This window comes from Anarrhichthys ocellatus, unplaced genomic scaffold (genome assembly GCF_004355925.1).
Source record: "Anarrhichthys ocellatus isolate YVR2014 unplaced genomic scaffold, GSC_Weel_1.0 scaffold88, whole genome shotgun sequence".
Lineage (NCBI taxonomy): Eukaryota > Metazoa > Chordata > Actinopteri > Perciformes > Anarhichadidae > Anarrhichthys > Anarrhichthys ocellatus.
This window is the reverse complement of record NW_022280118.1, coordinates 192,758-211,951: the sequence shown is the minus strand read 5'-3', so window position 1 is coordinate 211,951 and position 19,194 is coordinate 192,758. Positions and strand designations below refer to the sequence as shown.

The following is a 19,194-nucleotide window of genomic DNA, read 5'->3' as shown; positions in this document are numbered from 1 at the left end:
ATATATATATATATATATATATATGGCTCCAAACACCAACAAACATCATCCCCTCAGAAAACACAACACTTTACCTGATTCTAACTAGCTTCCTGTTGGCCAGAGTGACGAGTCAGCTCGTTTTACTGTTCTGATAACAAAACACCAAACATGTCATAGTATGACAACCGGACAGCCCAGGTGGTCAATACAGTAATTAAAGCCACTATATGTAAAAAAAGAATCAAACAGCCCGTTCACCTTACTGTTCTGGGATGCTGTGATACTGTGTGCACCACCCTCTGTGTCTTTTTACCATGTCATATCATTTTAAGTTTACGCGTATTATAAATATTATCCAATGGAGTCCTGGAACTTGTCAATTATTTTTGTCTTAATGGAGTCGTGTGGCTTTGAAGTGAGCATAGATGGATTTTATTTTATTTAATTTGCACACACTTAAGACTTCCAGATAAGAATTCCAGAATCCAGATACCTTCCCTCAACATTAGAAGGAAAACAAAACTAAAAGTAAAACCAATCTTACATAATTTAGAAAAATAAAAAATATATATATCGTACACTTAAACTGATATTGATTAAACTGAACAGACCTGATTAGGCCATAGAGAAATTATGATTTACCGTCTCCTAGAAATAACACGTCCTCCACAACATATTTTCATTTGCTTTTCTCCAAACTATCAGATCCTCCAACACAATGTGGGCTGGAGCATTGTGACACTGTGTTCTGGTTCTGTTCACACTCTCACGGCTCTGTGTTCATGACAGTGAAACATCCTAGACTGGTTTCCTACAAAAACAGTGTGCAGTGTCTTGAGACACAATGTTATTATCAACCACCATCTGTCACAAGCATTAACCAAAGACTGTCGTTTGAACCACAGACATCAACGATGGTCCTCGCAAGTACAGAATAAGGAATCTGTGTGTGTGTGTGTGTGTGTGTGTGTGTGATGTCGATGTTTTTCATCAAAATCCTGCTCTGACATATTGATGTTCTGTGTTACCATGGTCCAGGCCCACATCCCCCCACCATGGTGACATTTACATCCAGTGATGTCTCTTACTGCCTCTCTTGTCATCTTGTACACACACACACACACGCACACAGATCGCTCACTGCTGCAGTCGCTGGCAAAGCATGCTGGGTAAGAAAATGTGGGAGCTCCCGGGAGGATAACGAATCAGACGGAGACTTTAAACGAGCGTTAGCGGGGCCCGTTAATGGGCTGCAGTTGCTAAGGCAACAGCCAATCTGATGCGCGTGACCCCGATATGAGACGACCACGACCAGAAGAGATGAAACAGGAAGAGATCAGAGAGAAAGAACGACAAAGCATCAAACCATCTGCAGTGTAATATCTGCTTATTGCAGAAATGTCTAAGAATTGGCCATTTAGTAACAAGAAATCATGAGTTCATTTAGAGTCTCCATCACTGTGAAATGTTATACGCTCAGTTTGTATCTGGGTCACAACACAAAAAGAAAGATTAAATAATCTTATCCATCAGTGTAAAAAGAAACACTGTCGTGGGTAAAAAGAGTGACATGAAGTACAAATCTGAATATTCTCATAAAAAAACATCAGAGCACAAAAACTATTCAAACGGTTATTTTTCAGTAGAACTTCCAATACCAGTGTTTCCTTTTTTCAGTTTAGGCCTTGTTTTCAATGACAAATTTTATTTTTGATGGCAAATTCTAAAGCCACTATCCTGGCTCTGTAATCTAAAAAGGATCTGTATCAAGTACTTTATGCTCTGTGATTATCAGCCGATATATTGTTATTGGATATCCCTCCATCACACCTGACTGAAACACATCCACCTCCATGGTTAATGATCATCAGTACTGTGAGTCAGCAGAATGCACAGATCAGTCTTCCACAGCCGCACAAAGGCCTAATTATATATGCATGTATGCTGATGTAAATATTATATAATATAATAAGCAATAATGTGTCTGTCGTTTCAGGCCTGATACATCTTCTTATTCCTCCTGCTGAAGGTGATTCCTGTCTTTTTTCCTGACCTCAGCTGTTAAAACAGACCCACTGACCAAGAAAGATGGGTGACACTCTGTAGAGTCTGATCATATGTTGTGTGATTTTAATTATGTATTTATTAGTATTTTCCGCTGCTCTCTTTCTTCATAAAATCTGATTTTAAGATTTGTAACTCTCTCAACAATAAATGCTCACGTTTTAGAAATATATTGTGTGTCTGAACAAAGGGAGTGTCGATCACTCCCACCACCACCTGCTCCACCCCACATCCTCCCCAGCCTGCATCTCTCTCTCTCTCTCACCCTGTGGGGAACGGCTGGTTACCGTGGTACCCGCATCCTCCAGGCAAAGAAAGGAGGAGGAGAAAATGGCGTCGGCGTGTGGAGAGCGAATGCAGTCAAACATCGAGCTCTCTAAAAACAGAGCCGTCTTCTTGTCTCAGTTTCAGGGTTTTTAAAAGATTTTCGGTCTGTAACTGTAACATAGCCTCCATGTTTTTACACTTATAACGTTATAACTAAGATGAGAGTATCATTTAATTTGGTAAGTCAGACTGAGAGGAGACACGCCCTGAGACAATAAAAGCATTTCCTCTAACAGTAGCTGCCCTCCGGATGCTAAAAGCTAAGCTAACGAGTCAAGTCAATTTGAGTTATATACTGCCAGACCACAATGAATCACTATGATTGATGCTGAAAGCCAGAAGACGACTTTAGTGTATCATCCACAACGTGTCACACATGGTTTCCTTGCTGCTGCAGCTCAAGCAGACCCAAGCCAGCAGTGAAAGTTTCTCCTAACAAGTAATGTGTGTGTATCAAAGCCTGATGCATCCTCTTCCTCTGTGTCATAGAGCTCCATTAAAAACGATGAGCCTCACTGCTGCACTGCATGACTTGTTCCTTCATCACCATCAACACACACACTGTAGTTTCTTTTGACTCAAATCCGCTGCTGAAAATAGTCCCCAACAAATGCACTATTTCTAAAAGCTACAGTGACTGTTTTAGGAAATGACTGATTACTTTATAAAAACGAAACTATGTATTTGTGTTTGTAAAGATTTACGTCCAGAGTAGGACCCAACGAGCTTGGAGCTGAGAGCCACAGACAGGAAGTCAGGAAGATTTGACAGATGGACTGACATGTTGTTGGTTCGGGTCTTTTTATGTGATTTGTTAATAATAAGAGAAACCTGATCATGATTCACCATCATCTTATCCTCCAAAAACCTGAACTAATAACAATTTGTGGCAGAAATTGACAAAATAAGAAAAGTGTACTGTTCGTACGATCATTGTGATATGAAGACTTGTGGGTAAACAGAGGAGGAGGAGGAGGAGGAGGAGATGGGCGGATGTTAGATGAAGCTTTTACCACACATTCAACCGGCTTCATTCAGCACAACAAACGGTCATGTCATCACAGAGTGAGTCTGCGCTCACACTTCCAGTCTGCAAACACAGGGCCATATTGTTTCTGTTGATGAAAAATGCTGCTGCTGTCTCTGTGACTTCTGGAGGTCGACGGCTTGTTTGCGTCTTTATCTCGACAAATCTAAAGTCACTTTATTCAACTTCACACAGCTCCAGACACCAGCGGCTTTACACTGCTATTAAAACATGTGTGGTAAAACTCCCCAGCAGCTGGAAACACCTGGAAACAGACACACTGGGACACACAAAACAAAGACAGCAGACAACATGGCCTCCTTCGACTGTTCAGACTGAATGTGAAGCCTTTCAATCAAACCAAACTTTCAAGCTCAATGTGGACTACCAATACTAAAAGTCTGAACACCTCTGTCTCCACGACAATGGTGTAAACTCCACCTGCGGTTGAGCGAGTGAAAGCTCTGGAACAAACCAACAAGTTGACCTGGAGTTGACATTGTTCTTTCGAACTAAGAATAAGATTCAAATTCAGCAGATTTAATCAACAAGAAGAAGGTCAAAGGTCAGAGGTGACGCATTGCTGCGACAACAGACTTCCACGTTGTCGCAGAGCTGCGTTCGTCTCTCCGTCTGAAGCCGATCACTTTTTTCATAAAACTCGCTGTTACATAAGTTGACTTCATCGCTGACTCTTCCGGCTCAGTGACAAAAAAGCTTCCTGACTTGCCGAGTCACAGTCAAAGAACCCTGGACCATCACGACTCGAAAACATGGCATCTGAAGATCTGATCCGAACTGTCTGTCTGATACACACAGGTCAGAGGTCAGAGGTCAAACCCTCTCTGGCTATTTCTGATAGAAATCAGCTCGTCCGTGTGAATATAACAGGGATGTTTCTGATGGTTTTCTGATTTTATCGATGTGCACCACTGCTCAGACACGAAAGAGAAAACTACAATGCAACATACTGACATCAACACTCTAGGAGAGAGGAATCTAAATGACTTCAGTAACTTGAAACTTCATTCAAGCAATATTAAACACCAACATGGAGCAGAGTGGGAGCAAGCGAACAGTTTTAAGTTCCTGGGAATAAGCATCACAAACAGCCTGACATAGTCATCACACAGCTCCATCCTTGTGAAGCATCGGTGATATTGGTGACAAGAGGTGCCTGCGAAGACCACAAAGGTTACTGAAAGACATTACCCACCACAGCCACAGCCCGTTCACCCTGCTGCCATCTATGGGAGCCTCAGCTGCCGTACCACAGGACCTCAGAGCAGCTTATTTCCTCAGAATGTGAGACTCCCTAACTCATCCTGCGCAATACACCAGATTCTGGCAAATTTACAGCCAGATTGCTGTCAACCTTTCTAACAACACCAGTACATTCCAAAACCTCAACCTGCGTAGTTTCACAGTGATTTATGACGCTCATGTGACCTCAACGTCGCCTTTCCCCTTCACTTCCTGCACTCTGTCTCTTCTCTAATATTAGAAACACAAAATAACTAGAAACTAAGGATTCAAAGTCTTTTCAAATACCTTTTACTGGATCTGTTGATTTATGGATCTGACTTTCACTTTTCATAGAAAAGTGAAAGTCAGATCCATAAATCAACAATAAATAGGCCAACAGACAGAAATAATCAAAACAATATGAACATATAAAACAATCCCTCCATAAAAACAAATGTAAAAACACTTAAACATGAACAAGAGAGACTATAAAGGCACACTGAGACAAACGGAATAAATGAGCAGCCTATTAAACAGCCCTGAAGCCTCCCAGCACGAAGGAGCACAGGCCGTCACAATAAACCAGTGAAACCAGCACAGACTGGGACAGACCGCAGGAGAGCCAAAGGCCTCAAATCACCAACCAGCCGGAAATAAACCACCTGAAATCAAATCCAACATGTTTGATTCAACATGGACGAGCTCGACACGTTCACGTGTGAAAAATCGCGTTTTCACGCAGCTGCAAAGAATTTGATGATTTTCTAACAGCGACATATTCATCGTTTAATTTACAAAATAAAAGTGTGAACTATGTTTCTCCTTCTGTTTTCCTGTTCTAACGTTTGACCTCGGATATGTGTGGTTTTTGTTTTTTTTGTTTTCTGTTCTGACGACATCTATGATTCATCAGCTCCTCCATCCTCCATCCCTGTGCCCGCAAGAGGGAGGAGAAAGAAAATAGGACGCATCCCGCAACAAAAAAAAACAGACGCATAGGCCTAATGAGGAATTCGCCTAAATGAAAAGATGATCAAACGCAGCTTTATAAACCGAGTTTAATCCATAAACATGTGATTTAAACCTTTAGAATCAGATTTAAAAGATGCAGGTTTTGTAATCCGGACCCACCAGCCTCCTCCCGTCTGATCGGCGCTGATCAACGAGCTTTTGTAGCTGTACAGCCGGGAAGAACCAGACCGGATGGTTTATCCCGGGTTAAAAATATAAACACATGCAATGCGAGATCAATGTGAGTTAAAGGCAGAAATATAAGGTGCGGTCTGCTCTTACCTCATGACTCCAAGCTGAGCTGAAGATCACTGAGAGAGAGAGAGAGAGAGAGAGAGAGAGAGAGAGAGAGAGAGATGGGGGGAGAGGGAGAGAGAGAGAGGGGATGCTTAAGTGTAGGTCTCTGTTTCATTTCATCTGTTTATGAAACATATATTCATTTCAATCAAAAATACTCAATATTCTCAACCTTTTGTAATTTAAGGCCCATTTCTGATTATTTAAAAAAATCTGAGGAACACCTTACCAAAGGAAAAAAAATTATAACATGAAAAAATAATAATAAACAGGGCTGTAAATAAGCCACTGTCCTCTGTAATGACCACAATATATTATACCCTCACCCATCATCGCCTGCCTTTAAGGAATCCACAATCAAACCATAAGAGCCCAAACCAATTTTTCCTTAGAGAAAAATTATGTGGGATATAAAACAGACTAAAGGGGAAATGGAGCACATTTCTGAACATATTTTCTAAATACTACCCCCTAGAGCCAAAGATCTGAAATGTTACATAAATGTCACATTGGGTGTTTACGTATAAATGTATTCCTCATTTGAAAATGAATCAACTTGGCCTTTTTTTTGCTTGGTAACAAATATATGCCATTTTAGTTGCATTTCCACAACACGACAACTTAATATCAAAATTATAACTTTTATGGTTGGATTTAACCAAAAAATCTTTTTCAAATTTGTTTTACAGGACAAAAAATGTCTTCTCCTTGGATGATCTTCAGTGGTTCATTCTTATCCATACTGCAAAAGAATAATGAAATAACTTTGAAATAGGACCAAAATAGGATAGTTACATCGAGTTACATTTTTCTTTCATAATTTCATAATTCTTTCATAATTAATTTGACAATTATTTAATAAATTTGACTTTTTGTTTACATTTGTTTAAATGTCTTTTGAATTCAACAACAGAATGTATTTTAATTAAAAATGATTGAATCAGCTAAATAAATTGAGCAGCTCATTACTATTTTTCCTATTGTGACAAATAACTTACATTGGTTTTTCTGAGACAATTATAATTTTAAAAGCCTGATGTGACATATCTGTCAATATAGGACGTGTTAACAAAGCACTAGAATTGTTAAATTACTTACCTTTAGCAACAAAAACAAGCTTTTGAAATTAGCTAGTTCTGTCAAACATGCTGACCAGCCAGACAGACATTTTGGAAGTGATGTCATGGGAAACCAAATTAACTCACTGTCACATGATCTCACCAGTATGTGTCACTTATAGGGACTTCAAGATTTAAAATCAAGGATAAAACTGTATAAGGAACTTTCTAGGAACTTTCTAGTGTCTGTGACAACTGTGTCACCGTGGGTCCTTCTGGTTTCGGGGCTCTGATTTCCTCACTATATGCTTTGGAGCTTTGTTGTCTCCCACGTCACTTTTTCACTTCAAAAATGGATCTATATTGTGTCACTGCGTCAGAGAGAATGTTAGCTAACAGTGGCAAGACACGTTTGTTTACCTGAAGACATTTGTTTTTATCTAATCCAACCATTTGGCAGTACATAGTGGGCACTAGATGCTGTTCTGATGCCCACCTTTGGGTCCCAGCCCCAGTGGTTGAGAATAGCCGTACTATACTATAATATTGACCTAATCTCTCCCAACCCAGAGGGAGAGATCCACTGTTTTCTAGTGGATTGCTTCCCATATTACCCCCCCCCCCCCCCCCATGCTCCTGCAGTAACCCCAACATGACTCCCACAGCCCTCTCCAAGTCCACAAAACACATACAAACTCCCATGAACCCCGACAACCCTGCAGGGATGAAGAGCCGGTCCACTGTTCCGTGAGGGAATCCCCATTGCTACTCCTAGATTTGGGGGTTTGACAAATCAGTTGGAGCGCCCTTTACCAACACCTTGGAATGAGGCTGAGCAGTGTACCCAGATAATTAGAGCACGCTCATCGTGAGCCAAGCCCTGCTTCTAACTGATTACCAGAACTTCTTTGAGGCTAACTGAAATCCCTTCTCTTTCACTCCGAACTCCTCCAACACCTGGATTTTGCCTCTGTGACCTCTTAAGGCACAAAGCCCTTCTAGTGTCGGTCTGCTGCTTAATGGGACTTCTGGGCCAACCGAGCCTGAAATGCCTCCTTCAACTCCTTTGCCACTTTCAATAAAGGTTTTGAACATGGCTCCATGTGCCAAGGCTCCCCCAGGGACAAATGAGAAATTCTTCTGGAAGTGGGACCTTGTGGACAGGGAGGGGCTTGAGCTGTTCCCAGTTCACCCTCACTCCACTTTTGGATTAACCAGGTCTGTCTGGCAGTTTCCTTCCTCCATCTGATCCAACTCTCACCAGGTGGTGATCAGTTGACAGCTCTTGTTCCTCTATTTACCCTTGAGTGTCCCGGACATACCGACATAAAGATCTGACGACACGACCACAAAGTCCCTCATCGATCAAGGTGTCCAAGTTCTTCTGATACCAAGTACTAATGACTCAGCCTGTGCTGAAACATCATGTTTGTTATGGCCAATTCATGCAAAGAAGTCCCATAACAAAGCACCACTCAGGTTTAGATCAGGCAGGCCCGTTCCAATCACCCTCCAGGTTTCTCCGTTGTTGCAGAGTTAGAGTCCCGCAGCAGAACTATAAAGGCGGGCTCTAGGCGGGCCAAAAATATTTTAGCAGGAAGGCTGAATTTGGCCCTTGGGACCAGTGATTGTCTACCACTGAGCTAATTGCAATTGTGATGATAAAAAAATATAAAAGGTATGGACTTCATTACAATGAAAATAAAAATGAATTGTTGTAAAGACGTGTGTGTGTTTCATTTGTTTTCTTTTGGAGTACTCCAACTGTCCACTAGAGGTTACCACAGGTCTTGGGATCAGCTTCCTGATTTTGTTTTTCTCTTCACAGTGAGACTCACAGAAACATCCACAGTTTCTCCTGATGCAACATGCAATAATGAATCAGTTATTGATCACTCACTGCTGTCAGCCTTGAACTTTAAACAGTAACATGCAACATACACATTAATGTAGTAATTCATATTCATGTAGTAAAACACTGACAGGAAAGATTTGAATGCACAATGAATCGTTTTACTTAGTTTGAGTACCTTTTGCCAGTAATACATACTTTTTAAGGCAGGACTTTAACTTAGTCGAGTATTTGCCATGATATCAGGCAGAATTGGCAACTCGCTACTCTCCGTTTCCATCTTCAGGCAGTCAACCTTAGTGGAGTGGGCGGATTAAAAAGGTCTGGACCTGCACACAAGTATTGCAGTGTATTAGTATTTTTACTTCAGTAAAAGTACTTCTTCCAAAACAGCTCGTCCTGCTTGTTTATTGTCTTTCTGTCACTGTCATAGATGTCGAGAATGAAAATATAAATATTCTATCTCACTATTTTCTGTCTTTTTTTCAAAACACAGTTTCTGTAACATTATTAGTAATAATAAATGATCTGCAGTTCTTTCTCTGATACAATCTAAAACGATCTGATGAAACACAATGACATCTATCTGAAATACTGTATGTTAAGTAACACAATCATATTTTTCTTTAATATCATAATTAACTGTTATTTCAAAAACCAAGATCTTTAATATTTTCTCGTCATAAAAATATATTTCTTGAACTTAAAGCATCGTCATCATTACAGTGTATCTGTTTCTAGTGTAATGTTGTTCATGTTTCATAAGGTTTTTTTACTCCATTCTACTTTTTCTGTTGATGACGCATGAGTGACGCTGATGGAGGTGGAGGGAAAATGTATTTATACTTTGGAGGACGATGATGATGAGATGTCAAGGTCCGAGCTGAAAATAAGACTTCCGCTTCGCAGTTACAACCTTCAAAATAAAAGTAAAAACAATCATTTCTTATTATATGTAGTTAATTCATTGTGACCTATATTTCACCAGAATGGTCGTCTGGCATCAAAATACCACATGAAATAACATTTTACAACTATAACAAGACTCGGTCTTCTATATGGCCGGATTTTTATGTTTTATCTTACTTAAATGGATTTAAATGACTGCTTGCTCCAACTGTTTGGATTTCATGCGGGAAATTCATGTTTTTGACAATGTTTGACTTATTTATGTAGGTTGAGCGATATCGTGCTTTTATTCTGAAGATCAAAAGAAAAAACCCGAGCGAAAGTCTTGTTTCCTGTTTTTTTGCCGGCGGAGCGGAGGGGGGAGGTGATGCTGATGGTGGGAGGAGGAAGAGGAGGGCTGATGTGTTCTGATCAGCAGCAGGTCTGATGATGATGATGATGATGATGATGCTGATGCTGTGAGTCAGAGAGCGGAGGGTTCAGCATGCTCACAGCCGCTCCAGAGTAGACAAACCCCGTACAGAGAGAGACCGAGGACCCCGCCTGAGGAGACACACGGTGAGTCCGCAGACATCACAGCCGACCTTACACACCGACAGCGGGGAGCAGGACAAACAGCAGTCATCACTGTGTACGTGTCTGCATGACTGTGTGTGTGTGTGTGTTTGTGCGTGTGCGTGTGTGTGCGTGTACACGTTCATCCAAACTACTGAGGGCGCGTGCCCAGCTGTGCGCGTGCCCGTGCCGTCCTTACTTTGAATGGGAGTCAGACTGATTACCATGATGTGAGGAGATAATGATGCCCGGCTGCTGATTGAAACTGAGAACAAAGCAGCGGGTCAGGTGTGTGCGTGTGTGTTTTGTAGCATACAAGTATGTTGTGTTTCTTGAAGACAGAGAGCACGAAAGTCTGTTACAGCCGTCAAATATCATCACCGATGTAGATATATAGGAATACTTTACTGGTAAAGATAAATATGATACAGTCTAAATACTCCTCAGAGTAGTATTAGCAGTGATGGAATCAGTAGTCAGATGCAAAATTAGGCAATACAATAATACTCCATTAATAGGTTACAGAAGTAGCCTGGCAACATGAAGCCTATTGAAGTATAGAAAAACAATCCATCCTGCAGCAAAATGGCCAATTATATCATGTTATTGAATAATTGTTACGGATGCATTAAGTAATATACTTATTTTATAATGCAGCTACATCCAAATATTATAGTATACAACGTGATGACATAAGATATTGTGTTGCAAGAGTCTCTGCTCAGTCTTTGAGTTTAAAAGAAGTTTTAGTTGTGATTAAACTAAGTACCGGTATTATCATTACTCTTGTTAGTTCTACTACCACAATTAATAACTGGTGCTGTAACTTCCACTGGTACACCGGCACCGCTGATACGAGTACAGACTCAGAAACACTAGATCATAAAAAGAAACTCCTACTCATTTTCCTTTTGATTTGTCAACATTTAGGACTTTACAATATATTTTGTTGTCATATATTTATACAGGTTATAATAAAAATAATTATAATAGATTATAATGATATCTAGTATTATATTTATAATACAATGTGTTTTTTTGGAGATGAGATTGAAGCTGGAGCTGAGAGGAGAATATTAAATCTGGAAATGTTCAGCAGAAACTGTGAGTGAGAAGGATGTGAGGAGTCAAACTGAAGGTGTTAAACTGCAACATACACACTCGTCACTCACACACACACACACACACACACACATGCACACACATACACACACAGGTCTACAGGGAATCAGTTTTATCAGTGCAGGAGACAAAACACTGTGTGTGGTTGTGTGTGTGTGTGTGTGTGATATCTATTCTCGTTCTGCTTTTCCTATCAGTCTGATGTCGTATAGTTTACACCTTCTCATTTTAGAGAGTAGGAAAAATGACACCACTTGTGTTGATTGCTTCCTGCTGTTGATTAGCTAGCACAGCATTCTAGAATATTAGCATGCTGGTGGCAGCATGTTAGCCTGCTGTGTTTACTCAGACACTATTGACTGCCTATCATACACTCACGTTATTACCTTCCACATTTGTAAGAAAATGTGACATGTGAGAACAACTGATTTGATTTAGTCATTGATTTTCCGGTAGCACCACCATCATGTATTCCAGTTTGCATACTGATATCTTTGTACGGAGCACCACGGGGCTCAGTCTTGGGGTGCGATATTTTTTTTCTTCCTACTATGGCGAAGGCTTGACCCGACCTACTCTCCCTCTGATTGGCTTACCTTGATATTCTTACCCTAACCCCAACCAATCTCCCTGCTCATGCCTAAACCTTATCAATCCAACCAACTCTCCAAACTAAGGACAGAACAGAGGTCCTCGTCGGTTCATCACACTGTCTCAGCTCGTTACACCTGTGGCCATAAAAAATGAAGCAGGGGAAGTCAACTACTACTCCCAGTATGCATTTCACCGACAAACAAACACCCAATCACAGAGCCTCACAGTGTGTGACGCGCATCGCTATCGATCGGCGACCCGAAGCTAAAGATGATTCAATTCTAAATTCTGGGTCAACTGTGACTTGTTTCTTACTGAAGGAGTCTTATGGGTATTGTAGTATTTAGACACGTCCGCCAAACAAAAGTGGAACGACGGTGATGCTGAGGAGACTGTTTAAAGAAAAAAATGAAATGAGAATATAGTACAGGGGGAGGTGTTTCTTTCCTAATCATGTATGAGGCAGACCGACATCAACAAAGTCCTAACATGAAGGGATAACATAATGATAATAATCTCACTGTGTATATTATATTTTACAGTTTTGTCCCGTGAGTGATGAAAGCACATTTATTCCCGTAGCTGTGATGCCTTTGGTTCAGTCGGTGGTGTTTTCCCTGCCATCCGCCTCCGCACCGGAAGTGACGTCAGATGATGTGGGCAGGCGGGTAACCATGGCAACGGCCCTGCCGATGATGACATGTTTGCACTTCTCTGCGAGTGTATAAATCTCTGCTGTCTATCTCTCTCTCCTCTCCTCCGAGCAGCATCGCCACGGCAACCAGACAACTCACACACACACACACGCACATTCAGATGCTCCCATGGTTACATCCAGAAACACAATGGATGCTGTCAGGAGGCAGGTGCGTGTGTGTGATTTATTAACGAGCTGCTGATTAGTCACTGGTCTAAATTTGTGGTTGAGATAATGAGCGCTGATGTCAGTGTTCTGATCTGAATTTAAACACGGGGAACACTGTTTTTAAATTGTATTTACATGCAGTCTGGTGTTTGTGTCAGTTAGAAGAAAGCCTGATGAGTTATCCAGAAGCCAAAAAGGCAGCTGGACTCTTGATATATTACACCTCTCTTCAAAAGGGCTTCTTCAGTTCTGGTTGACAGGCGCAGGGAGTTAGGGGGGGGGTCCAACTATTTGTCCACACTTCAAGACCCGGGGTCGCAAGGTGTGAATTGGTCTTTAAACCGCTCGGCTGGTCAGAACAGTATTTCAACCGATACCAAAATGTGTCAAAGCGTCCCAGAAGCTTTTGAGATGGACTGAAATGTAAATGCACTCTAGCCATGTTCTTGATTTACAAACTGGACTGAGGTTTACTGAGTGTTGTATTTATTAGATCTGAGTGTTATTAATTAATGCGAAAAGTGTGAATTTGATAAGTTATACATACACGCATACAGGAACAGGTCTACAGAACCCTTATGCTGTTTGAAAGGTAGACCGTCAGCTTGGCTCATACAGCGAGAGGCAGTGGGTGGAAAGAACCGGATGGTGTTATGGTATCTCCTGTTCTACAGACGTTATTACAGTCTGGATCTGTGAGCTGCGGGAGGCTGTCCTCTGTGAGTGGGAGTATATAAAGAAGTAGATCAGAGATTTATTACAGGGAAATCACGTTTTTTTCCACACCACGTTGAAACCCCTTCAGTAGTGTTTCCTCCTCCCTGGTTTCTATCAGCTCTCTTCTTCAACGAGATGCAAAGCTCTAATCGATGCTCGTTAATCATTCTGCCGGGGGGAATACAGCTCGGCATGCTGGGAAACTCCCCGAGGCCCTTCGCTCCGTCTTTTTTAATCCATTCCCGTTTGTCACGTTATCTGTGAATACGCTGTGAGAGTTCAGAGGGGGCGAGGCGCTCATCAGATGTCCACGTGTTGCGGACACCGAAGATTTAAATGTCACAGAGCTGCAGCTGCAATACAAAACAGGCTCGTCACAGCAGCATTTATTCATCACTTACTCTCTGTCACATAGAAAACACACAGGTTCATATACAGCAGGCCTATCATATACACCATTCACATATTTAAGTTTTCTTGCTTGCATTCAAATGATATTTTTCAGCTGAATACAAGATAGAATGAAGCTACACTGAACTAACCAAAATCGTCGTTTGTGAACAAGTCACTACAACAAAGTGATTTAACCTGAAATAAAACAAACAGCTAAATTGAACTGTGAATAAATAAATAAATAAGACCTCAGCCACATTCTTCAGTTGTACCAGCTGAAATCCAAACACACAGCTATAAGTGTGGTTTTGTACTATTGGCAGGGTTACCTGGCACCCCAAATCGCATAAGGTAAATGAAGCATTGACTTGGAAAATGTATTTTGAGTTTCTATGTATATATTCAATTATAATTATTGATATACTATTTGCTAATCTGAACCAACACGTTTGCTTAACTGAACTGTTTGCAAACTTAAAACAAAAACCTGCTCAACTGAATAGTTTAAGCTACAAAATTGAACAATTTAATCACTTGAACCAGTTAGCTAACCTGGAACAATCGCTAAAACCATTTACCAAAACTACAAAGAGCTAGCTTGTATGTATTTATAACCTTCACCAACTGTTTTATATTCTCATATATGTATATCATTAGCGAGCCTTCACCAAACTGCTAAATCTAAATCTAACTTTAGGCTACATGTTTAGCTGCTAAATTAAACTTTAAGCTAACTTGTTTAGCTGCTAAAGAAATAAAATATCGGTGAGCTAACCTGAACCAAACAACCGAACTATTGGCTGCTGGGCTTGCTAACAGTGGACATAACGAGTAGGGGGACTGATGCACTGAAGCTTCTAAATGACATGCTCATTGTAATGGAGATAATCTGCACTTTGAGCATGTCGGGCATCCAGCTGAAGGACTCTCCCAGAATAAAACCACTAGAGTGGTTTTCATTTACCAGTTACCGTTGATGGCACTCAGACTAATTACATTCAGATCGTTTGTCTGTTCCTGCCTCGCTCTGTAGGAACAGTGTGAGTGGAGTTTATGCTCATTTCCCGCTTTCCCTTTTACTCCTGCTTCTAAAGTATTACCAGATATTGTCTTTTCTATTACTATTCATTATATTTGGTTGATTTCAAAAAAATGGTGATGTCCATCTTGGAAAAATCTACCAAAAAGAATCTAAATCAACCTGAAACTCGAGACATCATACGCAACTTGGACTACAACATTACATTATGTGTGCTTTAAATTCACGTCCAGGTTTCTCTTTCATTTCTGCTGTGATTCTTTTCCTCTTTCCATCTCCTTCTCAGCATACAGGTCAGCTATCCAGAGCGGGCACACTCACACTCCCAGAATGCCAGAGCAGAGCAACGACTACCGGGTGGTGGTGTTCGGAGCCGGCGGGGTGGGGAAGAGCTCGCTGGTCCTTCGGTTCGTCAAAGGTACCTTCAGAGACACCTACATTCCCACTGTGGAGGACACATACAGACAGGTAAGACATGAAAACTATTCTTTTTATTTAAACACCCTGCGTGTGTGTCATTGATGCTCACGTGATAAAGACTTCATCAGTACCGGTTCTCTCTGCAGGTGATCAGCTGTGATAAGAGCGTCTGCACGCTGCAGATCACCGACACAACAGGAAGTCACCAGTTTCCAGCAATGCAGCGCCTTTCCATCTCCAAGGGCCACGCCTTCATCTTGGTCTTCTCCATCACCAGCCGCCAATCACTGGAAGAGCTGAAACCCATTTACCAGCAGGTCAGAGTCTTTCATTTAGTTTAGGTGACCGACTAACAGTTACAATTACTTTAGGGTCTTTTTTTATCCTCAAGAATATTTAATGAAGGTATAATTATTTTCTTCTGATGTTAGCAAGGGTGGTCTTTATTCCAGGTAAGGTGGGCTGCCTCCGTTATAATAAGCTGCAGGAACCCCTGATGTACGTTCTTTTGTGTACTGTTGGACATTTAAATAAGAAATCCAAACTGAACCCCCATAAAAGCATCAAAAGCTTATGTTCGGTGTCCCGTCTCTTCAACCTCTGCACCCAGTTATCATGCATGACATTAAGGAATCTCATGTTTAGATTTTATCAGCTGGAGTCAATTAATGTTAATTAAATGAGTTTGATGTTTGCCAAAAGACAAAATGAAGGTGCTATCTAGTAAACATGCACAAAAAGCAGAAGATAGTTTGTTAAAAATGTCACTCTGTTGTTTTTATATTCTAAACATGACATATGAGACATAAAAAACACATAATGTATATATTATATTATAATAATGTAGTAGTATCGTGTTTGATATGGCTTCCAGAAAAAAAATAATTACCAAGTTAAATTATTTTTGACTTGGTCATTTAAATCTCTAGAATCTATAAATAGGCTACCAATCGATCGTATTAGCTAGATAGCAGTGGAGTCCTGACCGACAGCTTACGGCAGCAGATAGCAAACAGTTGAACTCTCTGGTTGTGCATTAAAGTGTCTCACATCAGTGTTTAACGTCATCATTTTAAATGAGGACTTTCAGAACTCAGAGTTAAGCAGTAGCTTGTCCTGTTAAACTGCTAGCATACGTTAGCTCATGTCACGTTAGCTCTTATGCTGGCTTACGTTAGCTCAATAGCCAAAGTGAAACAGTTGTCAACAGGATCATTAGATATCAGATATCTTCAACTTTGACTTTAAGTCGTGACTTAGCAGCAGTTTGTCATGAGAACCATAATTGGGAAAAACTACATAGTAGCAGTCACAAATCATTATTTTACTTTTGGATGTGATGAGTAATTAGCTACAGTAACTTGGTCTGATTTTCTACGTAGAGACGAGCTTTGGGGTTCTTTGAAATTCAGCTCCAAATAAAATACTGATAATATTTATCAGTTTCTGTTAGGCACCAGTAGAACAAACGGGGTGCACTTTCTTTGCTTAATCTTTATTTCTGAAGATTTTTACTACAGTTGAAGTTTGAAAAATGTATAGCTGCATCAGGAATGTTCTCTAAATAGGTAGTGTTGACTTGATCCAATGTCCCCTCCAGGTCCTGGCCATCAAAGGTACGGTGGAGTCCATTCCCATCATGCTTGTGGGCAACAAAAGTGACGAAACGGCCCAGCGCGAGGTGGAGAAGAAGGAGGCCGAGGCTCAGGCCGCCACCTGGAAGTGTGCCTTTATGGAGACGTCGGCCAAGACGAACTCCAATGTGAAGGAACTGTTTCAGGAGCTGCTGTCCCTGGAGAAGAAGAGGGACATGAGCCTGAGCATCGACGGCAAGCGCTCGGGAAAACAGAAACGAGCCGACAAGTTGAAGGGGAAGTGCAGCATCATGTAGAGCGGGCGGGCGGCAGACTCGCTGTGGAGATGCGGAAACAGCAGAGGAGGCAGGAGGGGAAGTCTGCTGACGAGTTCCCATAGAGACTCCCTCTCCCATCTTTCCCCAGTTCTGCATCACAGAGGATGGGTCTTGTTTGATGGCTCTCCTCCACCATCCGTCTGAACACTAAAGCCCCGAGGAACAAAATGATGAGACCGACTGATAATGAAAACTTTTATTTATACCAGGGCCTTGGGGCTCCTTCTGGCCCTGAACTGGTTGTGGGCCAGTTGTTGTGTTTGTGGCCCCAAAATACTTATAAAGAAAAAAAAAAAAATATATATATATATATATATGTACAGTATGTATATATACAGACCCATCTAACGGCTACCACCACCAACGATTATAATAATATTATTATAGAGGAATACTCCACTGATTTTATTGTGAATCTTGACCCAAGCCAATGTAACTAGCAAAAGATACATTAGATATAACTTAATTTATCCCAATGGGAAATTGTTGTAGAGCAGTGGCAAATATTAAGTGGATTAAAAAGTGTTGACAGATAAAGTACATTTTTCTTATCATAGTCTAGCTCTAATTTGTTTTAGCAGCTCCTACATTACCCAGGATTAATAGCGAACGCTGAGATGTAGTTAACATTCTGCATGGGCCTAAAACTGACACTCAAAACCTTTAAGACCCAACTGGTACTACAAAATTTGATACCCGGAAACCTTTATATTTTCTCTGTTTCATCAGTTACTGATCATTAGCTTGCAAGTCTAAAGCAACCCATTGGGTACACTATTCCCAGTGGGCACTGGGTAAACATGAACCCAACCAGAGACCCAAGCTTTACATAAACAAAATATCCCAAAACCAACCTGAGACTTGACACTTATTTGGGAGCCATGAGAAATAAGTGTCGTCACTATCTGCTGTGCCATAGTTACAGCTGCTAAGCTAAAATTGGACAATCATTGGGTTTAGTAAATGGTCAATTAGCAGCGCGTGGGCCAAACACAGACTTAAAGAAAGCAAGGCCAACAACAGGATTCAAAAATCAGTTTAAGTAACTCAACACTATTATGTCTCCTCGGGAAGCCCAGTTAGCGTGCTAATATATTAGCCACATAGTCACCTCGCTATTAAGCGCGCTTTAGTTTAGCCCACAGTCCTTGCATAGGGTTTGGCTGGGGTCCCCTAGTGGAGGAGGGGGGCACTTGTTTAATTTTTGCATATTGAGACCACACCTTACGGCTAGTGGCCTTATGACTTTTCACCACGTATTGATCATAAATTCAACCATTAAGCAGCTACAGATAAGGCCAAACTGCAGTGAAGTATTCCTTTATCTAAAAAGACCAGTGACCTTTCCATTACGATTCTCTTCTTGGTGGTTGTGACCGCAAACGGCAGGATCTTTCCTGCTCTGAGTCAGCTCTGCTTCCTGCTGTCATTAGAGGAACGCCCACATGCAAGCTAACGGTCTTGACCCTCCACATAAACACAGTACAGCAGGTGGTCTGGCAAGCTGACAGGGCCGCAGAGGAAACAGAAGACATTGTTAATACATCAAAAACTCCGAAAAGGCTTCATTGATTTCCACAAGCACAAGCCGGCCCTTCACTCCGTTTTTATCTCTGTCAGACTCACCGGATACAACATCCGATAGCATCAACATGTAGCTGCTGATGGAGCAGCAGTGGAAGCACGCAACTGTGCAAACTGTAAATAGGATTTATAGAAACAGTGCAACATTTTGGGAATCGTCGTCAGAGTCAGATGTTTCAGATGGATACCCGTTTTTCCAGGACAAAGAGACGCCTTTAGCC

The 19,194-nt window shown here is 41.2% G+C and overlaps 1 protein-coding gene across 3 annotated transcripts; it reads left to right on the top strand.

Annotated features, from left to right (window-relative positions):
• Positions 1-10,129: 10,129 nt before the first annotated feature.
• Positions 10,130-18,797, top strand: diras1a (DIRAS family, GTP-binding RAS-like 1a). 3 transcript variants are annotated; one of them, XM_031875315.1, is made up of 4 exons: positions 10,130-10,330; positions 15,351-15,525; positions 15,624-15,794; positions 17,078-18,797. In XM_031875315.1, the coding sequence occupies exons 2-4, from the start codon at positions 15,388-15,390 to the stop codon at positions 17,366-17,368; spliced, it is 600 nt and encodes a 199-aa protein (XP_031731175.1). In that variant the 5' UTR covers positions 10,130-10,330; positions 15,351-15,387; the 3' UTR covers positions 17,369-18,797. The 3 variants fall into 3 exon arrangements, with proteins under 3 accessions (XP_031731175.1, XP_031731173.1, XP_031731174.1); XM_031875313.1 differs by having other exon boundaries at positions 15,344-15,525; XM_031875314.1 differs by lacking the exon at positions 10,130-10,330 and having other exon boundaries at positions 10,352-15,525.
• Positions 18,798-19,194: the final 397 nt, after the last annotated feature.

Excerpts from the sequence above, each read along its gene's own strand:
- diras1a (XM_031875315.1), top strand. The coding sequence starts at position 15,388 with ATGCCAGAGCAGAGCAACGACTACCGGGTGGTGGTGTTCGGAGCCGGC. Across the intron at positions 15,526-15,623 it reads TGGAGGACACATACAGACAG|GTGATCAGCTGTGATAAGAG; the intron begins GTAAGACATGAA and ends TTCTCTCTGCAG. Across the intron at positions 15,795-17,077 it reads TGAAACCCATTTACCAGCAG|GTCCTGGCCATCAAAGGTAC; the intron begins GTCAGAGTCTTT and ends TGTCCCCTCCAG.